At 46.8% G+C, this 18,746-nt stretch overlaps 1 protein-coding gene across 1 annotated transcript; it reads right to left on the reverse strand.

The window, feature by feature from the left end:
• Nucleotides 1-4,626: 4,626 nt before the first annotated feature.
• On the reverse strand, nucleotides 4,627-6,468 carry LOC142557893 (uncharacterized). The gene has a single exon (XM_075670117.1). It carries the CDS (start codon nucleotides 6,466-6,468, stop codon nucleotides 4,627-4,629), a length of 1,842 nt encoding a protein of 613 aa, XP_075526232.1.
• Between the last annotated feature and the right edge of the window lie 12,278 nt (nucleotides 6,469-18,746).

An 18,746-nucleotide genomic window follows, 5' to 3' on the forward strand; every position in this document is an offset into this window, starting at 1 on the left:
CTACGGCATCGCTACGACAGTGTGCGTCACCATTAGCACATTGTACATTCACGTGCTCGTCTTTTGAGGGGTTCCTTCTTGCCCTCAACTGCGAGAGTATAAAAACAGCTGCCCCCGGACGCCAAAAGGAGGGCTCCGATTTCTTCTGTTGAGTGAAGTGCTCTCCCGTCTCTCTACTACGGTCAAACCTGACCGCCAACTCTTTGCGATGTTAAAATAAACAAGTTGTTTCGTTGTTACCAGTCGACTCATGCTTTGCCGGGACCTTCGGATGCTTCCAGTTGTACCCCAGGCCGCCAGGCCAACGCTACCCTTGGGGCTTGCGACCCAGGTACAACCACGGGCGTCAGCGCCGAGTTCCCAACAGATCGTACCAGAAGTCCGATCCCAAACAAGCGTGACAGAGGCACCGACACGAAGGAAAAAACGCTGTCGCCGACAGTCGGCAGATCGAAATCGGTGTCACGTTGGTCTAGTGTGAATGAGCCTTAAGTATTACATCGCTACGTGCCTGGGGAAGAGCTGAAATTGAAAACCAAACGCCATTTGCTCTTCTCCTCACACGGCCGCTGTGCTCCCAGCCGGAGAGATGACGTATATATATATATATATATATATATATATATATATATATATATATATATATATATGCATAAGTGCGCTTACGTACATGTTTGTGCTGTGACGTCGCTAACAGTCACATGTGATTTCTATAATTATTCAAGGCAACATCTGTTATTTGTTTAATCTGTTGCTTCAATAGACGAATTATAGTTTAGAGAAATAATAACACACAAACCGAATGTCTGCGTGTTCTTGTTTTAATACGTACCGTAGCAAGAGAGATGTACTCCCATTTCGTCTGCTTGTTCCCACGTCGTTCAATCGCGCGCGCACACAATGAAACTATCTTATCTTCTACCGTGTTAGAGCGCGCGATGATGCTCTATGGTCCGCTTGTGTCTGCCTCAGTGTTCGTGTAACACTGACTAATACCGCTAGTCAGGTGTTCTCGTGCACAGCGCGCAAAATCGCGCGCTGCGCGATATGAGACAAACGCAACAGCTCGCGCGCGACACCGTCAGCAGAAGTCCGCCACACAGCAAAAAAATTCAGGAGAAAAATAGATGAAAACTCAGCGCTCTTCCACGTTGTGAAGAAGGATGACGAGCGAAGCTGTGCATGTGGGCCCCTTACTGGCGAACTGCACCTCCGCCGCGGGTCGGCCCGGTATTGCACTATCTTCAGCATTGGCCCAGGTATTTATTTATTTACAAAATACTGCAGGCCCATGCAGGCCCAAGCAGGAGTGGTAAGATTACAAAGAATAATCATACATGAATTCAGAAGAAAACAAACAATACGCTGACATCTCTGTTGCGAAATTAACAGATAAAAATTAATCAGATCAATTGAGTCAGTGCTGCTTAAGAATGATAATGGTAGTGCGTTCCATTCTTTAATAGTACGGGTGAAAAAGGAAAATTTGAAGGCATTAGTTCTTGTTTGATAGGGAGTTAAGGATTCTAAGTGGTGATGTCTGGTTTGTCTTGGGGTTAATAGTCGGGCATATGGATCAGGATGGATCGAGCGTTTGTTATTTTTGTGCAGAAAAAAGAAATTTAGTCCTTAGAATCTTCCGCCGTAGTTGTAATGTCTGTATAACAGGATCGTGCACGATAGTTGTTGGTGAGTCAGTTATACGGTACTTGGAAAAAAATAAACCTAACTGCTTTCCGCTTAATCATTTCCAGTGCGTTATTATTGTGTTTCTTACGTGGATCCCAGACGGTGCATGCGTATTCCATTTTCGGCATGATGAGTGATTTGTATGCATGAAATTTTGTTTCTGGGGGCGCCTGTTTTAGTTAATGCCTAAGAATACAGAGTTTGCGAAATGACGCAGCACGTACATTTGAGACATGAGAATTCCAATTTAGGTTGTTAGTTATTGTCACACCAAAATATTTATATTCATTTACTTAAACGAGAGGATGAGTAGGAAGACTATAGGGAAACGCCCAGCTATGGTCTTTTTTTGGTTATCTGCATGTATAATGTTTTTTCTTCATTGAGCTTCATGTGCTATTCCTTACACCATGAATAAATGTTATGAAGGTTAGTATTCAAAAGTTCCTGATCCTCTTTGGAAGCAATCTCATGAAACAAAATGCAGTCGTCTGCGAACAAACGTATTTTTACTAGTTCAGTAATAGCGCTAACAATATCATTATAAAAGATAAAAAATAAGAGTGGTCCCAGTACGCTAAATTGTGGTACCCCGAAAATAACTGGCGAACGACGCTAGTGGTGACCATTAACATAAACCGACTGTGTGCGGTTTGCTAAGTAGGCGGAAATATAGTTTATTATGAAAGAGGGGAGGCCAATGTATTGTAGCTTGACGATTACATTTGGTGTGAAACAAGGTCGAACACGTTTCGAAAGTCCAAAAAGATGACATCAGTTTCACCAGACTTGTCGATAACGCTTGCAAAATTGTCAATTACTGTGGTTAGTTGTGTGACCGTAGAAAAGCCCTCCTTAAAACCATGTTGAAAAGAGGAGAGAATGTTGTTTTCTGTTAAAAAACTTGATTATGTAATTAGCGACAATATGCTCAAGCATCTTAGAGCTCGAAAAAGTCAGAGATATACCTGTAGAACGATAATTTGAAATCAGCGATCTGTCACCTTTCTTGTGAATGGGCACCACACGCGCCGTTCTCCAGTCAGCTGGTAGATCCACAGATGCATGATATGGATGCGCGATAAATGCATGCAAGGAATGGGGCAAGCATTTCCACGTAGCGACGAAGGAACGCATCTGGAAGACCATCAGGGTCAGGTGATGTTTTAGTCTTCACGTTAAGAAGCATAGCCACAACTCCTTGTAGTGATACAATATCTTCGAGATCAGAGCACGATACAGGGGTGTAACTGACTGTTTCAGAAGGGACGGAAAACACGCTGTGAAAATATAAGTTAAAATGTTCCGCAATGGCCTCCTCGCCAACAATTCTAACATCATGAGTTGTATCTCGCTAACAGACTTTTTCTTCTGATTCAAAAACTCCCAGAACTTCTGAGGTGATTCTTTTAAAAAAATGGTAGGGTATGATGAAAATAATGCCAGTTGGAACGTTTCAACACGTCATTAAACGCCGTACGAGCGGCTTTAACAATGTTTGTACCTGATCCTCTTCTTTTAAGGCGCTTAAGTTTTCTTTTTAAACTTAAGACGCCTTTCGTTATCCAGGGATTCGATTTCTTATTTTCTTAGTTTCGTTTGGTACGAAATTATCGTGACAGTAAGTGCATATCTGTTTAAATTGATTCCAAAGCATATTAACATCTGAGCCTTGAAAGCTGCTGAATTTTAGTTCAAGGTAATCCGGGCACTCTCATCCATCCCTGGCATCCCTGGCACTCTCATCCCTGGCACGAGAAAAATCTTTTACAGAAACTATATCAGAGGGAGCAATAAAAGGTTTTTCAAGGCTATACGATAACAACACCATTGCATGATCAGAAATACCGGGATTCACAGAGACTGTACATTCTTCAATTGTCCTAGGAACAAAAACAAGATCTAGGATCGAAGGGGATGAATCACAAACTCGCTTAGGCTCGGTTACTACTCGTTGCACATCCAGGTTAAGCATAATATCAAGCAAGGATCCAACATCTTAACACTGATCTGTATTTGAAAATGGATAATGCCATTCAACAAAAGGTAAATTAAAATCGCCAACAATGATTACTTCTTTGCAAGAAAATGACCCTAAATGATCGTTTAGATCTTTCAGAAATCGCGGTGGAGTATCCAGTGCTCTATACACCGCGGATAATAATAAAGCGCGCCCTGAACACAACAATTTCAAAGTAGCAGTTTCGTGATTATCTATCTGACATAGCAGTGATGCTCGAATGCCATATTTTATCAAGACAGCAACGCCGCCGCCTCTAGTAGGACGGTCACGGCGAAAAACTTGATATGAAGGTTGAAAAACATCAACGTCATCAATGCCGTCGTGAAGCCAGGTCTCCGTGAGAGCAACAATATGGGGATCGTAATCTAACAATATGGCTTCTAATGATGAAGAAATTACGGCCACTGACCAAGTCAAGGTGAAAGAACACACAGAGACGTTTCGGGACCCGTACGGGTTCCTTGATCACACTAAAAGCGGGCAAGAGCCGCAAGTCGTTTTTATGCCAAAATGTGACGTAGGGAACGGGTGTAGTTAGCAGGAAGATTTCCATCAGTCCTGTTGATACTGTTGTCAGTAGTTTGAATAAATAAAGATTCTAACAAGAGTCGCGTCATCGAATTCTTTTCCTTAGCTATTATAGCAGCGTTTTCCCAATCGATGCGGTGACTGCGATTATCGGCGTGTTCGGCAAGGGCGTTCGATACTTTTTTCTTGTTGGAGACGTCCCTTTGGTGCTCTTTTAATCTTCTCGTGAATTTGCCGGTTTCACCGATGTAGCTGCAGCTGCAGTCTGCGCATGGTACCTTGTATATGACACCGGGATAATTCTTGCTTTCAAGGCGATCCTTTACGTTAACAGGCTGATTTCTCAGCTTGTTGGATGGCATGTGGGCTATTCTGAGATCGTATCTTCAGAATACGCGGCTAAGAGCTTCGCTGACGCCAGGAACATATGGGACGCCAGCGCGTTTCATGCACGACTTGCCTTGAGACGGCTGTGGATGGAGGACCCGGGCTTCCAATTTGTCAATAAACTTCTTGGGGTACCCGTTCCTGGATAATTCGTGACGAATTTTCTTTAGTTCGTTCTGCATTTCGTGGTCATTTGAGCAGATGCGTGTGGCCCGCGTCACGAGAGATGAGACAACCGATTGCTTATGGCAAGCCGGGTGGCATGAATTGAAGTTTAAGTACTGGCCGGTATGAGTCGCCTTCCTGTGCACGGCAAATGAGAGCCTCGTTCCGCTTCGCCGCACGAGGACGTCAAGGAAGGGGTGGCTGTTGTCGCACTCGTATTCTGTGGTAAATTGTATGGCTGCGTCTGCTGAGTTGAGAAGTCGTAGGAGGCGTGAAGCGTCCGGCTTTCGCACAATGCAAAAACAGTCGTCTACGTAGCGGACGAAAACCTTCGGCGCGGGAGCGAAGTTAGTGAGGGCCTTCTGTTCAATGACTTCCATGACCAAGTTAGCGGTAGTAACGGAAATGGAAGCACCCATGGCAGTTCCGTTAATCTGCCTGTAAAACTGTTTGTTGTAAGTGAAGTAGGTGTTGCTCAAACAGAAGTCTAAAAGCTCGCAAATGTCCTCTACTTCCAAAGGGGTGCGCTCAGCGAGCGTGTCGTCCGCCAGCAGGACATCTCTGCACGTAGCTACGGCCAGGTCAACAGGCACTGAAGTGAAGAGCGACTTCACGTCAAATGACACCATAATGTCGTCTTCATCCAGGGAGATGTCGCGCACTTTCTCCACGAAGGCTGAAGAATTTGAAATGTGCGTCGCTGTCTTGCCGGTGAGCGGGCCCAGCACTTGGTGTAGGTAACCTGATAACCGGTGCAGCGGTGACCTTGTAAAGTCTACAATAGGCCGTAGTGGAACACCTGGCTTGTGAACTTTCGGTAGTCCGTATATTGCAGGTGCGGACCCGTTAGTACACAAGAGGCGATGGTAGAGATGCTTTTGCTGCGGTGGAACAAATTTAAAAACCTTCGAGAGGAGCTTCTGCAGTTTTGTTTGCAGGTTGACCGTCGGGTCTTTCTGGATCGCGACGTACGTATCCTCGTCTGATAGCAAATCCTTCATTTTCTCATTGTAGTCACTTCTGTCGAGCAACACGATGGCATTTCCCTTATCTGCAGGAAGGATGGCAATGGAGTCATTGTTCCGGAGGCCCTCGACGGCTTGTTTCTCGGCAGGTGAAAATCGGGCTTGAGGGTTGCGCGTCCGCCACTTTGAAAGAACACCAATGGCGCGGGTGCGAGCTTCTTCTCTTACTTCGGAAGGAAGTTGAGTGACGGCGCGTTCCACGGTGCAGATTACTCTAGCTGGGTTGGGTGACGCGCCAGTGTTGAAGTTCAAGCCCTTGCGCAGAAGAGCAGCTTCAGATTCAGTAGGCTTGTAGGAGGATAAGTTGAGGATGACTTCCCTGGTTTGCGTGGGTTCCTTCGGCCTAAGAGCGTCAAGCTTACTTTCTTGCGACTTCCTGCACTGGCGGTCTCTTAATGTCACCATGAAATTTGCATGAAGCTGTACGTCCGGGAAGTCCTGAAGAATGGTGTGTTCTAGCTGGCGCCTTTCGAAGAACGTTTCCGTTTCCAAATCCTTGATTTTCTGTCGGCATTCTTGAACCCTTGCTGCCAATAATTTCCTCTCGGCTTGTCGAATTATCTTGTGGCCCCACGCTGATGCAACCGGTGTCTTCAAGCGCAGACTTTTTGGGACAAGGCCTTCCACTTTGCACGTCTGGTTGAAGGACATGCGGCACTTGAAGGCGGCTATTCTGCACGTAAATGCGACAAACCGGCGAATTTTGGTTACGACGTCTTGCCCGTAGTTAGTTCTGTAGGAAATGTAGTCAAGAGTTCAACGAAAGTTCGTCTGGTCAGGTAACATGATGATGAAGAAATTACGGCCACTGACCAAGTCAAGAGACGTCAAAAGAACACACAGATACGTTTCGGAACCCGTACGGGTCCCGAAACGTCTCTGTGTGTTCTTTCACCTTGACTTGGTCAGTGGCCGTAATTTCTTCATCATCATGTTACCTGACCAGACGAACTTTCGTCGAACTCTTGACTAAATATGGCTTCTAGTTCTGTTGATTTGTTACCTGCACTAAGCATATATATGTTAATAACTTTAAATTGGTTATTAGAAGGTTGTACAGGTCAGGCCATTTTAAAGTTAGCCTGGAAGAAAGGGACCTTTATTCTGGTTTGGGTGTCTTCGTCCCACACGAAGAGCTCCCCATTACTCGCAGCTTGTCGTTAATGAGTGAAATTGTTTTTCATCCTTAGCATTTACCCATAACAGTTTTCTTTTCTGCAGTGCCTCAAGCGAGTAATCATTTTGGATAGATATTTTTGTCCCTTAAAGCTTGTGCGCATTCTTAAACACTGCTTGCTCCTCACTATAGTCCCGAAGAGGATATATTTGGTCTAGGATTACCATGTCTGCCTAAGCGGTGAATTCTACCAATCGATACGCATGATACCTGCAGTTCTGATGCGAAGAAGTCGTTTAGAACTTTTTGCTTTAAATCCGAGTCTTTCTCATTAGGACCTTCTTGCATTCCAAAAATAACTAATTTAGAACGTCTACTGCGGTCTTCCAGATCCGTTAAATTAGATTTCAAGACCTTAATTGATTTTTCGAGCGATTCGACCTGGGCAGTTCGTTTTTCTACTTCAAGAAAGCGTAAAGTAAGATCACACATTACTTTCTGCATGCTCTTTTGCTGTTTCCTTAGGGCAGCCATTTCTTCAGCTAATTTATTTTGCCTTGCCAACAATTTCTTAAGCATTTCTGCTTTAGAAGGGCCTGGATTAGTCTCCACGTCACCACAAAGAAGTAGCGCTCATACAGTGAATACATCACATGCAATCATAATACACTTTTGTATGTGAGTTTTGTATGGAGAATTTAATACACTTCGGTATGGGGAGCGCTTAACGCCTGCGTCACGTCCACCGCGGGTCATCCCGGCATTGCGCATTTTTTTCTACACGCGGACACGATAGTGGGGAAAGTAACCCGTAACAGCTTCGCTGTAAAAAAAAAGAAAAAAAAGGAGAGAGAGAAAAAAATATGCGTGGCCTGTGGCATATACGTCACGCGATCCTCCAGCTCCGGTATTGGAGAACGCAGGGAAGGAATTTCGCTTGCTGATGCCTGACGGGGCAAGTGGAGAGATTGTCTATGCTGGCGGTGAGGCTCGCCTCCTGAAATCATGGGTTCGCGGCACTGAAATATTTCTATCTCGGCTATGAATGGACCAATTGGAAAAATTCCTGCGGTAGAACGCTCCCTAGAGGGAATGTAACAACTTCCAAAGTCTAACCGAAATTTTCGATGTGGGGCCTGGTTAGGGGCCTTTTAAAAAGCGGTGGCCAAGAGCCAAGCAGGTAAATTTTTTAGACTCTTAGTGCGTACCATATAGAGACCTGGACAGCTTCGCGGCAGTGCCAGCCGCCCCTTAGGCGGCCAAAATTTCGGACTCCTCCTGCGCGACTACACCATATTCTGCTACCAAACTAGAGCAATAAGAGAAGAGACAAGGAGGAACGTATCCCCTCCCCCCCCCCTCCCCTCGGTCGGAATTAAGCGGCATACTTATTGCTGTTTCTGCCGACTTAGACTGCGTATGACTTATTGCATGTTCAAAAAATGCGCTTTAACATTGGCAGAGGGAGTGTATAATTACTGTACAGTAGGTGCAGTTATTCGTGTAAATTTTAAAAATTGATGCTGTCTGTTCTTAAGTTTCGGAAACTTAAACTTATACGTGCTGTATACTTTTGAAGGGTGGTGTACGTGTCTACAAAACTGGAACACTGTATTGTAAGATCATCACATGGTGGCTGTTTACTGGCGACCACCAGTCAGGCCATGTAACCTTACTGGGTGTGCCATGAGCACTGTAACTCAAAGAAAGACTTTAAACAATGTCTAGATGCACTAATTTATAGAATTTATATTGGGGCTAATTTTAAATAATTTTTTCTTACTATAGGAGTAACGCCCTTGCTCGCCGCCAACTTCCACTTCTTCAAACGGAACTATAGCAGAGACAGGCAGCAATTCCGAGACATCTCATAAGGCCGAAGAAACAGCAAAAACTGTCATTGCAGTTTGGGATTATGAGATTAAACTGTACGTTAATCGCGTGGACATGCCTGGCGACATCGAAGATCAGGCACCCTCTGTTACGGTTGGCGTCTGGCACCACGTGCAGAAAGGAATTTCACCCTGCCTTCTCTCACCATGCCTCGTCGAAATGGGGCATGACTTCTCCTGCTACGGTTGGCATCCAGCACCTCGTGCAGAAAGCACTTTCTCTCACCCGACCTTCACTCACCATGCCTCGCCGAAATGAAGCATGACTTCCTAATTCGCCATGACCATTTCGAGTGTCTGGCGGAAGCCCCGCAGTGTTTACAGGCCTCTTTTGTGTGTGTGTGCGCGACTTTAGAGGGGCCCTTTCCTCGAACGGTCAAACTCTTCAGCAGAACTTCCACGAACCAGCAACGCGCCAAAGAGACGGACAAGCGTCTGCAATTCCAGGAGGCTCGGTGCTACCAGAGGCGTGGTATAACCGGAGGCGGGGCCCTCTTTCCGCCAATCCGACTCTGTGCCCGTCACGTGACGTCGACGGAAGCAAGATCCCTCCCACGATTGTAGAGAGCCTATTTAAGGGGCTCCGAAATGTACTTTTAATCACTTCATTCTCTTCTCTTCATCTTTCATCTACCTTTGAATAAACCGTGCAAGTTTCGCACTAGAAATCGTCTCGCCCTTGCTTGGTCGCCATGATCTACCGGATGCCTGCAGCCCGCCGACAACGCCACGCTACCCAATAAGTAATGTCGGTCGAGCTTCGATAGGCAGGCGCCGCTACTTCTCGGCAGCAGTACGATACGCTACCCTGGAGTACGCAACAAACTGGTGGCAGCGGTGGGATACGGAACCCTGGAGACCCCAACTTGGACGACAACTACGAGATCGTAGCCTCTTTGTGCTGGCGACAACGTTCGGAAGAAAGGTGTCTGGATTCATGACTGCATATGGTGAGTGCACGGCTTTTCTTCACTAAGATATCACTTGGTTTTACGTATTTTTTGGAAAGTACTGTGCAGTGATTTTTCTTTAACCGTTGACGGAAGTTTTGAGTACGTAAATGTTGTTATAGAGTGAAGAGTTAGCAGCACTAAGGGCAGCCATGAACGTGGAGGCACTAAAGAAGCCGGAATTGTTGAGCTTGGCCAGAGAGTTGGGCCTCCAAATTGCCGAATCAATGAGAAAGCCGGAGATCATAGAGGCGATCGAAGCGATCGGGGCAGACGACGACGAACTGAAGGAATGCCTCGAGAGCATTGCAGAGAAAGAGGAAGAGCGTAAGCGCCTAGAGAACGAGGAAGAAGAAGAGCGTAAGCGCCTAGAGGAAAAGGAAGAGCGTGTTGCCCGCGAAGCACTCGAAATGAAGCGCCTAGAGATTGAACTCTTGAAAGCTCAAACTTCTGCAAGACCTAGCCCAGAGGCACGTGAAAGCGAGCGCAGAATAACAGACTTGATGGCACCCTACGCAGTAGGAGGGGACACAGGTCTTTTTCTGGTACAGTTTGAGCGCACGTGTGAGAAGGCGAAATTCGCGAGAAACACGTGGCCGCAACGCTTGCTTACGTTACTGCCACGTGAGGTAGCCAGTGGCGTAGCCAGAAATTTCGTTCGGCGGGGGGGGGGGGTCTTATGTTGCAGCTCGGCCTCCTCCTTAAGAGGAAGCTTTAGCTCGGGTGCTGTTATTTAAATACATGTAGCAGGGTAATTCGTTTTTCCTCGCAACAACTGCACCAAATTTAACGATGTTTGTTGAATATAAAAGAAAAACTTAAATTCTAGTGACTGTTGGTTTCGAATTTTTCCGGTCAATTCTATATTAAAAGCTTGGCCAAGATCGCAAATTTTCAGAAAACGGAACTATCAAGTTTAAAACTCAGCAACTCAACAATGAAAAATGATAGCACACTTCTGTGAATCGCACCTAATAGTACATCTACAGCGGACAAAATAGATATGTTAAACATGAATCTAAAAAAAATTAGTATTATGGAAATACGACTTTTGCAGAACCCTTGTACACAACGTAACCAATTCACGCACGATGCAAATTGACACACCAAATTTGTCCGCATTGACTTTCCTAATAGTTGCCGTTTACAGAACCGAGATACCTGTTCTTGGTACTATTACGACTTTGAGGTGGTCCCGTAGCGCTCGTCACCTGTTTCGTGACAGAGCGTTGGTAGTGAAGACTCCGAGTCAGGCGTCGGTGAGAATAACAAAAGGGACTTTATACACTATATACAGGTCATTATACAGGACAAGATCGGATCGGCACTGGTGCCGAGAGCTCACAGCAAAGGCGAATGTTCCCGCACGGCGACGTCCGGCGAGGCTCCAACGCGTGACACATCTCACTCCACTCGAACCGTTGTCAGATGGGAAGAGGACTTGGCGCCTTTGAAGGCGCCGCGTCCATGAGCGTTCATGTACTCATCAACCCAGCATCATCCGATACATTGACCCCGGTTCTCCCCCTCAACCCGGGCTGACTGGGTGGGGGGACTTGGTTCGGGCCAACGGTCCTTCCCGGACAAGGGGGCTGTTGTGGTGCAGCAACACAGAGTTACCGCACTCAACACACAAACAGCCATGTCGGTCTTACAGGACTCAAGCCTGACTGACCCTCGGACTGCCTCGGCGCAAAAGAGGCCAGGGCATACAACCATGGAGAGCACCAAAGCAGTCCGCGGAGCAGCGCGACCAACCAAGGGTGTGCCACCACCGGTTCCAGCTCTGGGTTCCACTGAACCAAATAAAACCCCGTAGATCGACTGGCGCACACGGCCGAGTCGAGCGACCTTAGGAGCATGCATCATAACCTAATGGGTAGCTTTCCACCTGACTCATCAAAGATCACTGCAGGACGGGCCCACACTTCGAGAAACTTCTTCTCGCCCAAGCGGTGCCGCTGCCGGGTGAGATGGAACCAGACCTCCTTCCGTGCTTTCGCAAGCACTTCGTGAAGGCCCGGTGCCCTCCCCCCGAAAACTGCATCGCGGCGTGCCAACCAAACTTGGTAGGAGCACTCGGCGAGGAGAAGCACTCGAGAGCGGCACTCTGCTCCCGGTGGGTCGGTGGATCCGGTTCTCCAGGCGGCGGCGTGGGGGCTTATAAAGCCCCGAGAAACGATTGTTACTCAAACGGTCCAATGCAAAGCCAGCACTCGACGGTCGTCCGAGAGGTCCAACCAGCGACCGCGCTGGCCACCCGCTTCAACGTTGCCGTGCGCGGTGACCTCCAGGGAAAAGGAAATACGGCGCCGGGCTCCCTACCACTTTGTTGCACGTTTGGACATGTCGCTTGCCGATGCTTCTCCTCAGGACTCCGCTGCCTGACGGCTCAGCATCTTGACTTGTCAAGGGAGAGTTAGGGCGCTGTGCCTTTCGGCGCAGCCCTGGGTTTGTCCAAAGGGCGTTCGCAGGATAAATTCTGCATCTTGTAGATTCGGAATCCGGGCTGGTGGTAATGGCACAACAGTACATAGCCATTATTTCGTAAACGTCGTGCTTCTATTTTTTCGAAATTTCAAATTTTTCAAAATATTTTATACAAAATTCAGGCCGTAAATCGTAATTCCGTTTCCAACAGACACTATAATTTACCTTCTCTCTCAAATGCAACAAATTTCATTAAAAGTGATTAGCAGGACTATCTCAGAAAAGCGTTTCTGCGTTTTACATGTATTTGAATAGGCCGCGTCGGATTGGGCCCTAGCTAAAGCTTCCTCTTAAATAATTTGTCTAGGGATCAAATACATGAATAATAACTGCATTACCATTGTAAAAAATGCTGTAAACGAATTCTTGAACGCTACGCACTGTCCAAACAAGTAAAATGTGTATTTTTTCATAAAAGAATATTCTCGTATGTGCCGAAAATTGTGCTCAAGGTAACTGATATCAATGCTTCTATGTTTTTGTCTATTTAATAAGTAAAGAACATATCACACGAACTTTAGAACTATATCAGTTCGAACCCAGGAAAGCAGCGCATGCCGCTGATATGAAAAATGAAAAGGCAATGAAATGAACAAGTTGAGGACCAATATGTTAATGAAACTTAGTCATTCAAGAACCGTGTTTATATTCTTGTATATACGCAATGGCCAGTGAAAAATCTCCATGACGCTGTCATTTGTTCCAATGCATTACGCAGGAGCAGCTGTCACCGGTCGTGAATCGTGAGTAATCACACCGAAATTATAGTCGCAACAGAGAGCACGTATAAAAAGCAGTTCTGCAAGCTATACGAGGGCGAGTCAAATGAATTTGAGCCAATGCGAATATATGACAAACGGGGTACTTCATTAAAAAGTAGCCTTCATGAGAATTTAGACATTTGCCCCATTGACTAACGAGTCGCGTGATTCCCGTCTCATGAAACTCCTTAGGTTGCCGCTTCAAAAAGTCTGTAACTGACTCTTTCACGTCATCGTCCGGCACGAATCTAGTTCCGTTGAGCAGTTTCTCGGTTGCCCCAGAATGTGGAAGTCGCAAGGGGACAGGTCTGAGCTGTATGACGGATGTTGCAGGGTTTCCCACTTGAACTTTGCCAGTTTTGTATTAACCACATCAGCGACGTGGGGACGGGCATTGTCGTGGAACAAGATGACCCAATTCGTCAATTTTCCACGTAGTTTGTTCTTGATTGTGACACGCAGTGGTTCCGGCGTTTTACAATATCGGAAACAATTGATAGTCTCTTAAGACTGAGCAAATTCTATCAGTAATGGCCCCTTACGATCGAAAGAAAAGTCAACAACACCTCTCCGGCGAGAATGACGGCCTTTGCGTTCTTTGGCCGTGGTAAATTCGAATGTTTCCACTGTAAGCTTTGCCGTCGTGTTTCAGACTCGTAGTAGTGACACCATGGTTCGTCCCCGATCACAATAGCAAACAAGAAATCGTCATCCTCATTGTGATACCGGATCTGATTAGTCAAAGCAGCGCCAAACTTCTGCGTCTTCTGGTGGTGGATCAAAATCTTGGGCATCAATTGCGCACACAAGAGCCGATAACCGAGGTGCTCATGAATTATGGCGTGAACCGAGTCGTGACTGATTTTCACGCGCTCTGCCAGTTCATCGATGCTTGTCCTCCATTCTTGTCTCATCAGCTCATCAATCTTTGAAATTGTGCGGGATGTGATTGCACGATGGCATTGGCCCGGTCTTGGAATGTCTTTGCAACTTTCCCATTCTTCTTTGAACCGTTTGCTCCCACGCTTTACAGTGGCCAATGAAATGCAATGTTCAACGTACACGGCAGCCATACGGCGAATAATTTCTTTTTGGGAAACACCTTTAGCTGTCAAAAACTTCGCGACCCCACGCTGTTCAGCTTTTGGGGCGTCCATTATGTCAGGCAACCATGTTCAACCCAGTGTATGAGAGCATTAAAGAACATTTATCCTCACACATGCCTACCTCATTTGTATATGAGAGATGCCACTCTGCTACGCGCATGCCTCGCACATAATGAACCGAACCGTTATTGCGACTCGCACTCGTGCATTAGAAATGCGAAGATACAATGGGATATACAAATGCGAAGATACAGCTTGATAAAGGGCAAAAACTGTGACTTGAAACAAAGTTCATTGCACGTAAACAAGATACCTCGCAACGAGATATTTAATTATAGGTATAAGTCTCCAATAAATCTACGTATGTAAGAAAAAGTCGCTGTATATAATGCGTCAAACAAGGCAAATAAACATGTTGCGCGATCACAGATTCAGAGAATCCTAGATTCTGCCCCAATTCCAGGCATTCCTCCCGATGTATTGCGCGCGACGGAAGGCGGCGCGCTTGCTCCCCGCTTTTTTCCTTTGCGCCCACACGACTGAGCCACCATCGTCGGCTCAGCCATTCCGCCGCCCCCCCCCCCTCCCCTACGCTTTCACTCGCACATACAGCATGCGGCACGCGGTCACGATGTTATCTCCCTTGGACTTTATACGAAACATGAGGGCGACGGCGACGGCAGGAATGCGCCTGGAGTGTCCATATAATTGCTATCGCAATAATATAATAAGAGTATCTGGCAGCTGAAGCGTCCCGTGGCTCATTACGTTCCACAAACGAAGAAGTAACAAAATCGAACTTTCACCATGCGACAATTCGCTGCGCCGCAACAATGTATTTTTTTGCCTTCTGTGGGGCGGGGGCACCGAAATGAAAAAAAAAAACGCATAGGAAAGTATGTTGGCCACAATCGAATGCCTACTTTGGGCACCTAATGTGGCTACGGAAGGAATATCGAAGAAAACATGAGACGCTTGGTCCACTGAGAACCAACCATACGCATACTGCTCGGTATCCTCCATCGGCGAGACAAGACTTTCCGGAGAAGTTCTGCAAAAGCGAACGCGGTGCAATCCGTCGAGTCCCCACAGTGATGGCGGCGAACGACCATTGTTTCTTTCTCTCGCCTGCTAGCCAGAAAGTGTCCAAAACTCTGCTAGGCGAAAATCCACTCGGCCAGAGAAAACCGAACGCGCACCGAAGTTCGCCGCGCGGTGGTCGGGGCCACGCGAGAAAAACGTATGCGCTCTGGCTGTCTCTGGCAGCCCGCGAGTATGGTAGCGAGAACAAAAAAAAAAAAAAAAAAAGAGGCTCAATGTGTCCTCGCGAATAAAAGTCAAAGTAGAAAAAATAAAAAAGAACGTAGTTAGCTTGGCTGGCTTTAGTGTTTTGACATGGATGTTTTCGCGTAGGTTAAAAAAATGTTGATATTTTTTTTATGTGACATGGCGGCACAAATGAACCACCACAACGCTTCGTCTCATTGAACCTCGCTGCGTGCGTTGTCAACTTGTCTGCTAGTGTGTTGATTTGACTTGTCTCGTTGTGTGTTCCGATGTAAGACTTTAGAAAAGTCAATGGACTTTGGCGTCAAATGTTCATAACAACATTAAACCCACACAACTTTAGAAATGTCAATGCACCTTTCACATCAAGAGTTTACGAGATTCATACCCATAAATTTTCGGAATTGACATCAATGCGCTCCATAGATTCCGCGGCCTCAGCGAGATGCCGCGGCGAGCCCGCTCACCATCAAAACGCCCTTGAAACTTTGTGTTCGGATGGGGCTGCTTGGCGTTATGTGACTCTCGGTGCATGGGCGTTGCCGAGAAATCCAGCCCGAGTTCACTATCGTCGCGGTTAAATCTCTTTTCGAGCGTCAAAAAGACATTGTAGACAAAATCCAGAATGATTTCCGGCGCCGGGGGCTGCTTTCGTCGGCGGTGCATGGACAGCACGAAAAAATTTCAGGGGGGGGGCTGAATCCCCATAAGCCCCCCCCCCCCTGGCTACGCCCCTGGAGGTAGGTGATAACATTGCCCGCATGGGGAAAGAAGAAGCAGAGGACTTCGATGAAGTGAAAGCGAATCTGCTTAAACAGTATAGATTATCAGCGGAAGCATTCAGGCGAAAATTCAGGGAGGTCGAGAAGACCAAAAGCGAGTCTTACTCAGATTTTGCATACACCTTGGAGGTAAACCTGAAGGAATGGCTCAGAGAAGAGGGTGTACTCGGCGACGCCGAAAAGACAATGCAGTGCGTTGCTTTAGAACAGTTCTACCACCGGCTGCCAGTAAACATCACATATTGGGTTCAGGATAGGCCAGGTGTAGACACTATCACGAGAGCGGCTGATCTCGCTGAGGAGTACGTAACTCGCCGTGCGGACGAAGGCAACGAAGCTCCTAAGAAGGAGATGAATAAATACAGAACCGACAAGCCAAAGCGATGGTCAAAGTCGAGTCGGTATAAAACAATGGAAAGGTCAGATTCAGTAAAAACTAGTGACGAGGACAGCGAAGGAAAGGAGAAGTCGCCCGAACGCAGGGCAGAAAGGCAGAAGGAAAAAACTTTCAAGGCAAAGAAACCAGTAGTTTGCTACAACTGCCAGCAAACGGAGCATATCTCCGTGGGGTGTAGAAATCTCAAACTAGTATTGATGTCACTCAGTAGTAACGTAGAAAATCTGAACTTGCTAGAACCACACATTCGAGACCTCGTGGTAAACGGCAAACCGTGTCGGGTGCTTCGCGACCCGGCAGCCACCATGGACGTGGTGCATCTGTCGTACATAGAGGAAGGCCAATTCACAGGAGAATGTGCTTCGATAAGGCAAGCCGAAGAGGCCTCCAGTGTTTGGCTCCCTGTGGGCAAAATTCGTATCGAAGGCCCTTTTGGAGTACTGGACACTGAAGCCGCCGTCTCGGCACACCTCCCGCCGCAGTATCCGTATTTGTTTTCTAACAAATCAGAGGATTTGCTACGACGCAAGGGAATCGGGTTTAGTGAGGGAACAGTGCAAGCACTAAACCGTTCCAAGGCAAGGGAGCTCGCGGCCAAGGCAGTGTACGAATGTCCAGTGGTGGAGGAAACAGGTTTGACGGACGATCCGTCAACCAGTGCCGAATAGGACAGCCGTATAGGGGATAATGCGGAAAGTGCACCAGCTAATGAAGAGGTCAGGCAAGCGCAGGAGCCTGAAATGTCTCGAGAGGCAGAATGCAGGAGAAAGTTAGTAAACGTAAGCCCTGCCAGAATGATTGCTTAGCAGGAAATGCGTAAGGAACAAAGCAATGCTAAGCATTACTATGACAGGACGGCTCGCACGCGACCCTTTGAAGTTGAAGAAAAGGAAATGATCTTGAAACCCTCGTTGAAAAACAAACTAGAGGTTCAATGGGAAGGACCGGTTGACATAATTCAGAAATTATCTGAAACAAACTACGTAATTACGGTACCGGGAAAAGGAATGACACCACAAGTGCACCATAGCAATCTACTTAAATCCTACCGGCAGAGGGAGGCCATTGTGAACATGTTTAACCAACCTGAGGAGATGCCTGTCGACTTTCCGGAGTTAACAGCAGTGACGGAGGCAAAAGACATTCGCGAGACCATTGACAAGCTAGTAGAAAAGGCGGAGTTGAATCCCAGTCAGAGGGCCGAAGTGAGGGAATTCGTGTTTGAATTTAAAGACGTATTTTCAGACATACCAGGCAGGAACACTGCGATCATTTACGATATCAAGTTAACCTCGTCGGACCCAGTTCGTTCGAAAACTTATCGCGTTTCGCCTCGTCAACGTGAAGTCATGGCCGCTGAAATAAACAAGATGTTAGAGCTAGGTGTAAGAGAGCCAGGAGAGAGTGATTATACCTCGCCTTTTATCTTAATTAAGGTCCCAGGAAAGGAGCCGCGACCATGTGTCGACTACCGCAGGCTCAATTTAATCACGACGGACCAGACTTATCCAATACCGCATATCGAGGAAAGGCTTGAGAAAGTGAGCTGTGCTAATTTCATCTCTACGCTCGATTTAGTCACAGGGTACTGGCAGGTTCCGTTGACCGAGAGGGCAAGCAGGCTTGCAGCGTTTATTTCCCCGATGGGAACCTTTCGTCCGAAAGTCCTGAGTTTTGGATTAAAGAATGCGCCATATTGCTTCTCTAGCCTTATGGACCAGGTGCTACGAGGAATGCAGGACTTTGCACTTCCGTATCTCGATGACATAGCAATCGTTTCTTCATCATGGGCGGTGCAGAAGCTAGCTTGCTATATCGCTGGTTCAAGATTCACCATAGAGACTGACGACTCTCCCCTCACATGGCTGCAGTCCATTTCTACAAAAAACGGTCGCCTTTTGCGCTGGAGCTTGGCTCTTCAACAGTACACCTTCGATATTCGCTACAAGAAGGGTAAGCTTAGCGGCAATGCCGACGGTTTGAGTCGTTGCCCCTAGAGTAACGAAAGCCTCATGCTCACCCGGGTTCTTGCGTTCGTTCATACGTTTCTTTTGTTTTCGAAGTGTAGCCGATTGTTAGCTGATTTTAATAACCACGTCTTAAAGCTTTCAAGAAATGGCTGTTTTCAGTGGTTAGGGGGGGGAGGA

The sequence above is a fragment of the Dermacentor variabilis genome, chromosome 1, assembly GCF_050947875.1.
Source record: "Dermacentor variabilis isolate Ectoservices chromosome 1, ASM5094787v1, whole genome shotgun sequence".
NCBI classification, from domain to species: domain Eukaryota; kingdom Metazoa; phylum Arthropoda; class Arachnida; order Ixodida; family Ixodidae; genus Dermacentor; species Dermacentor variabilis.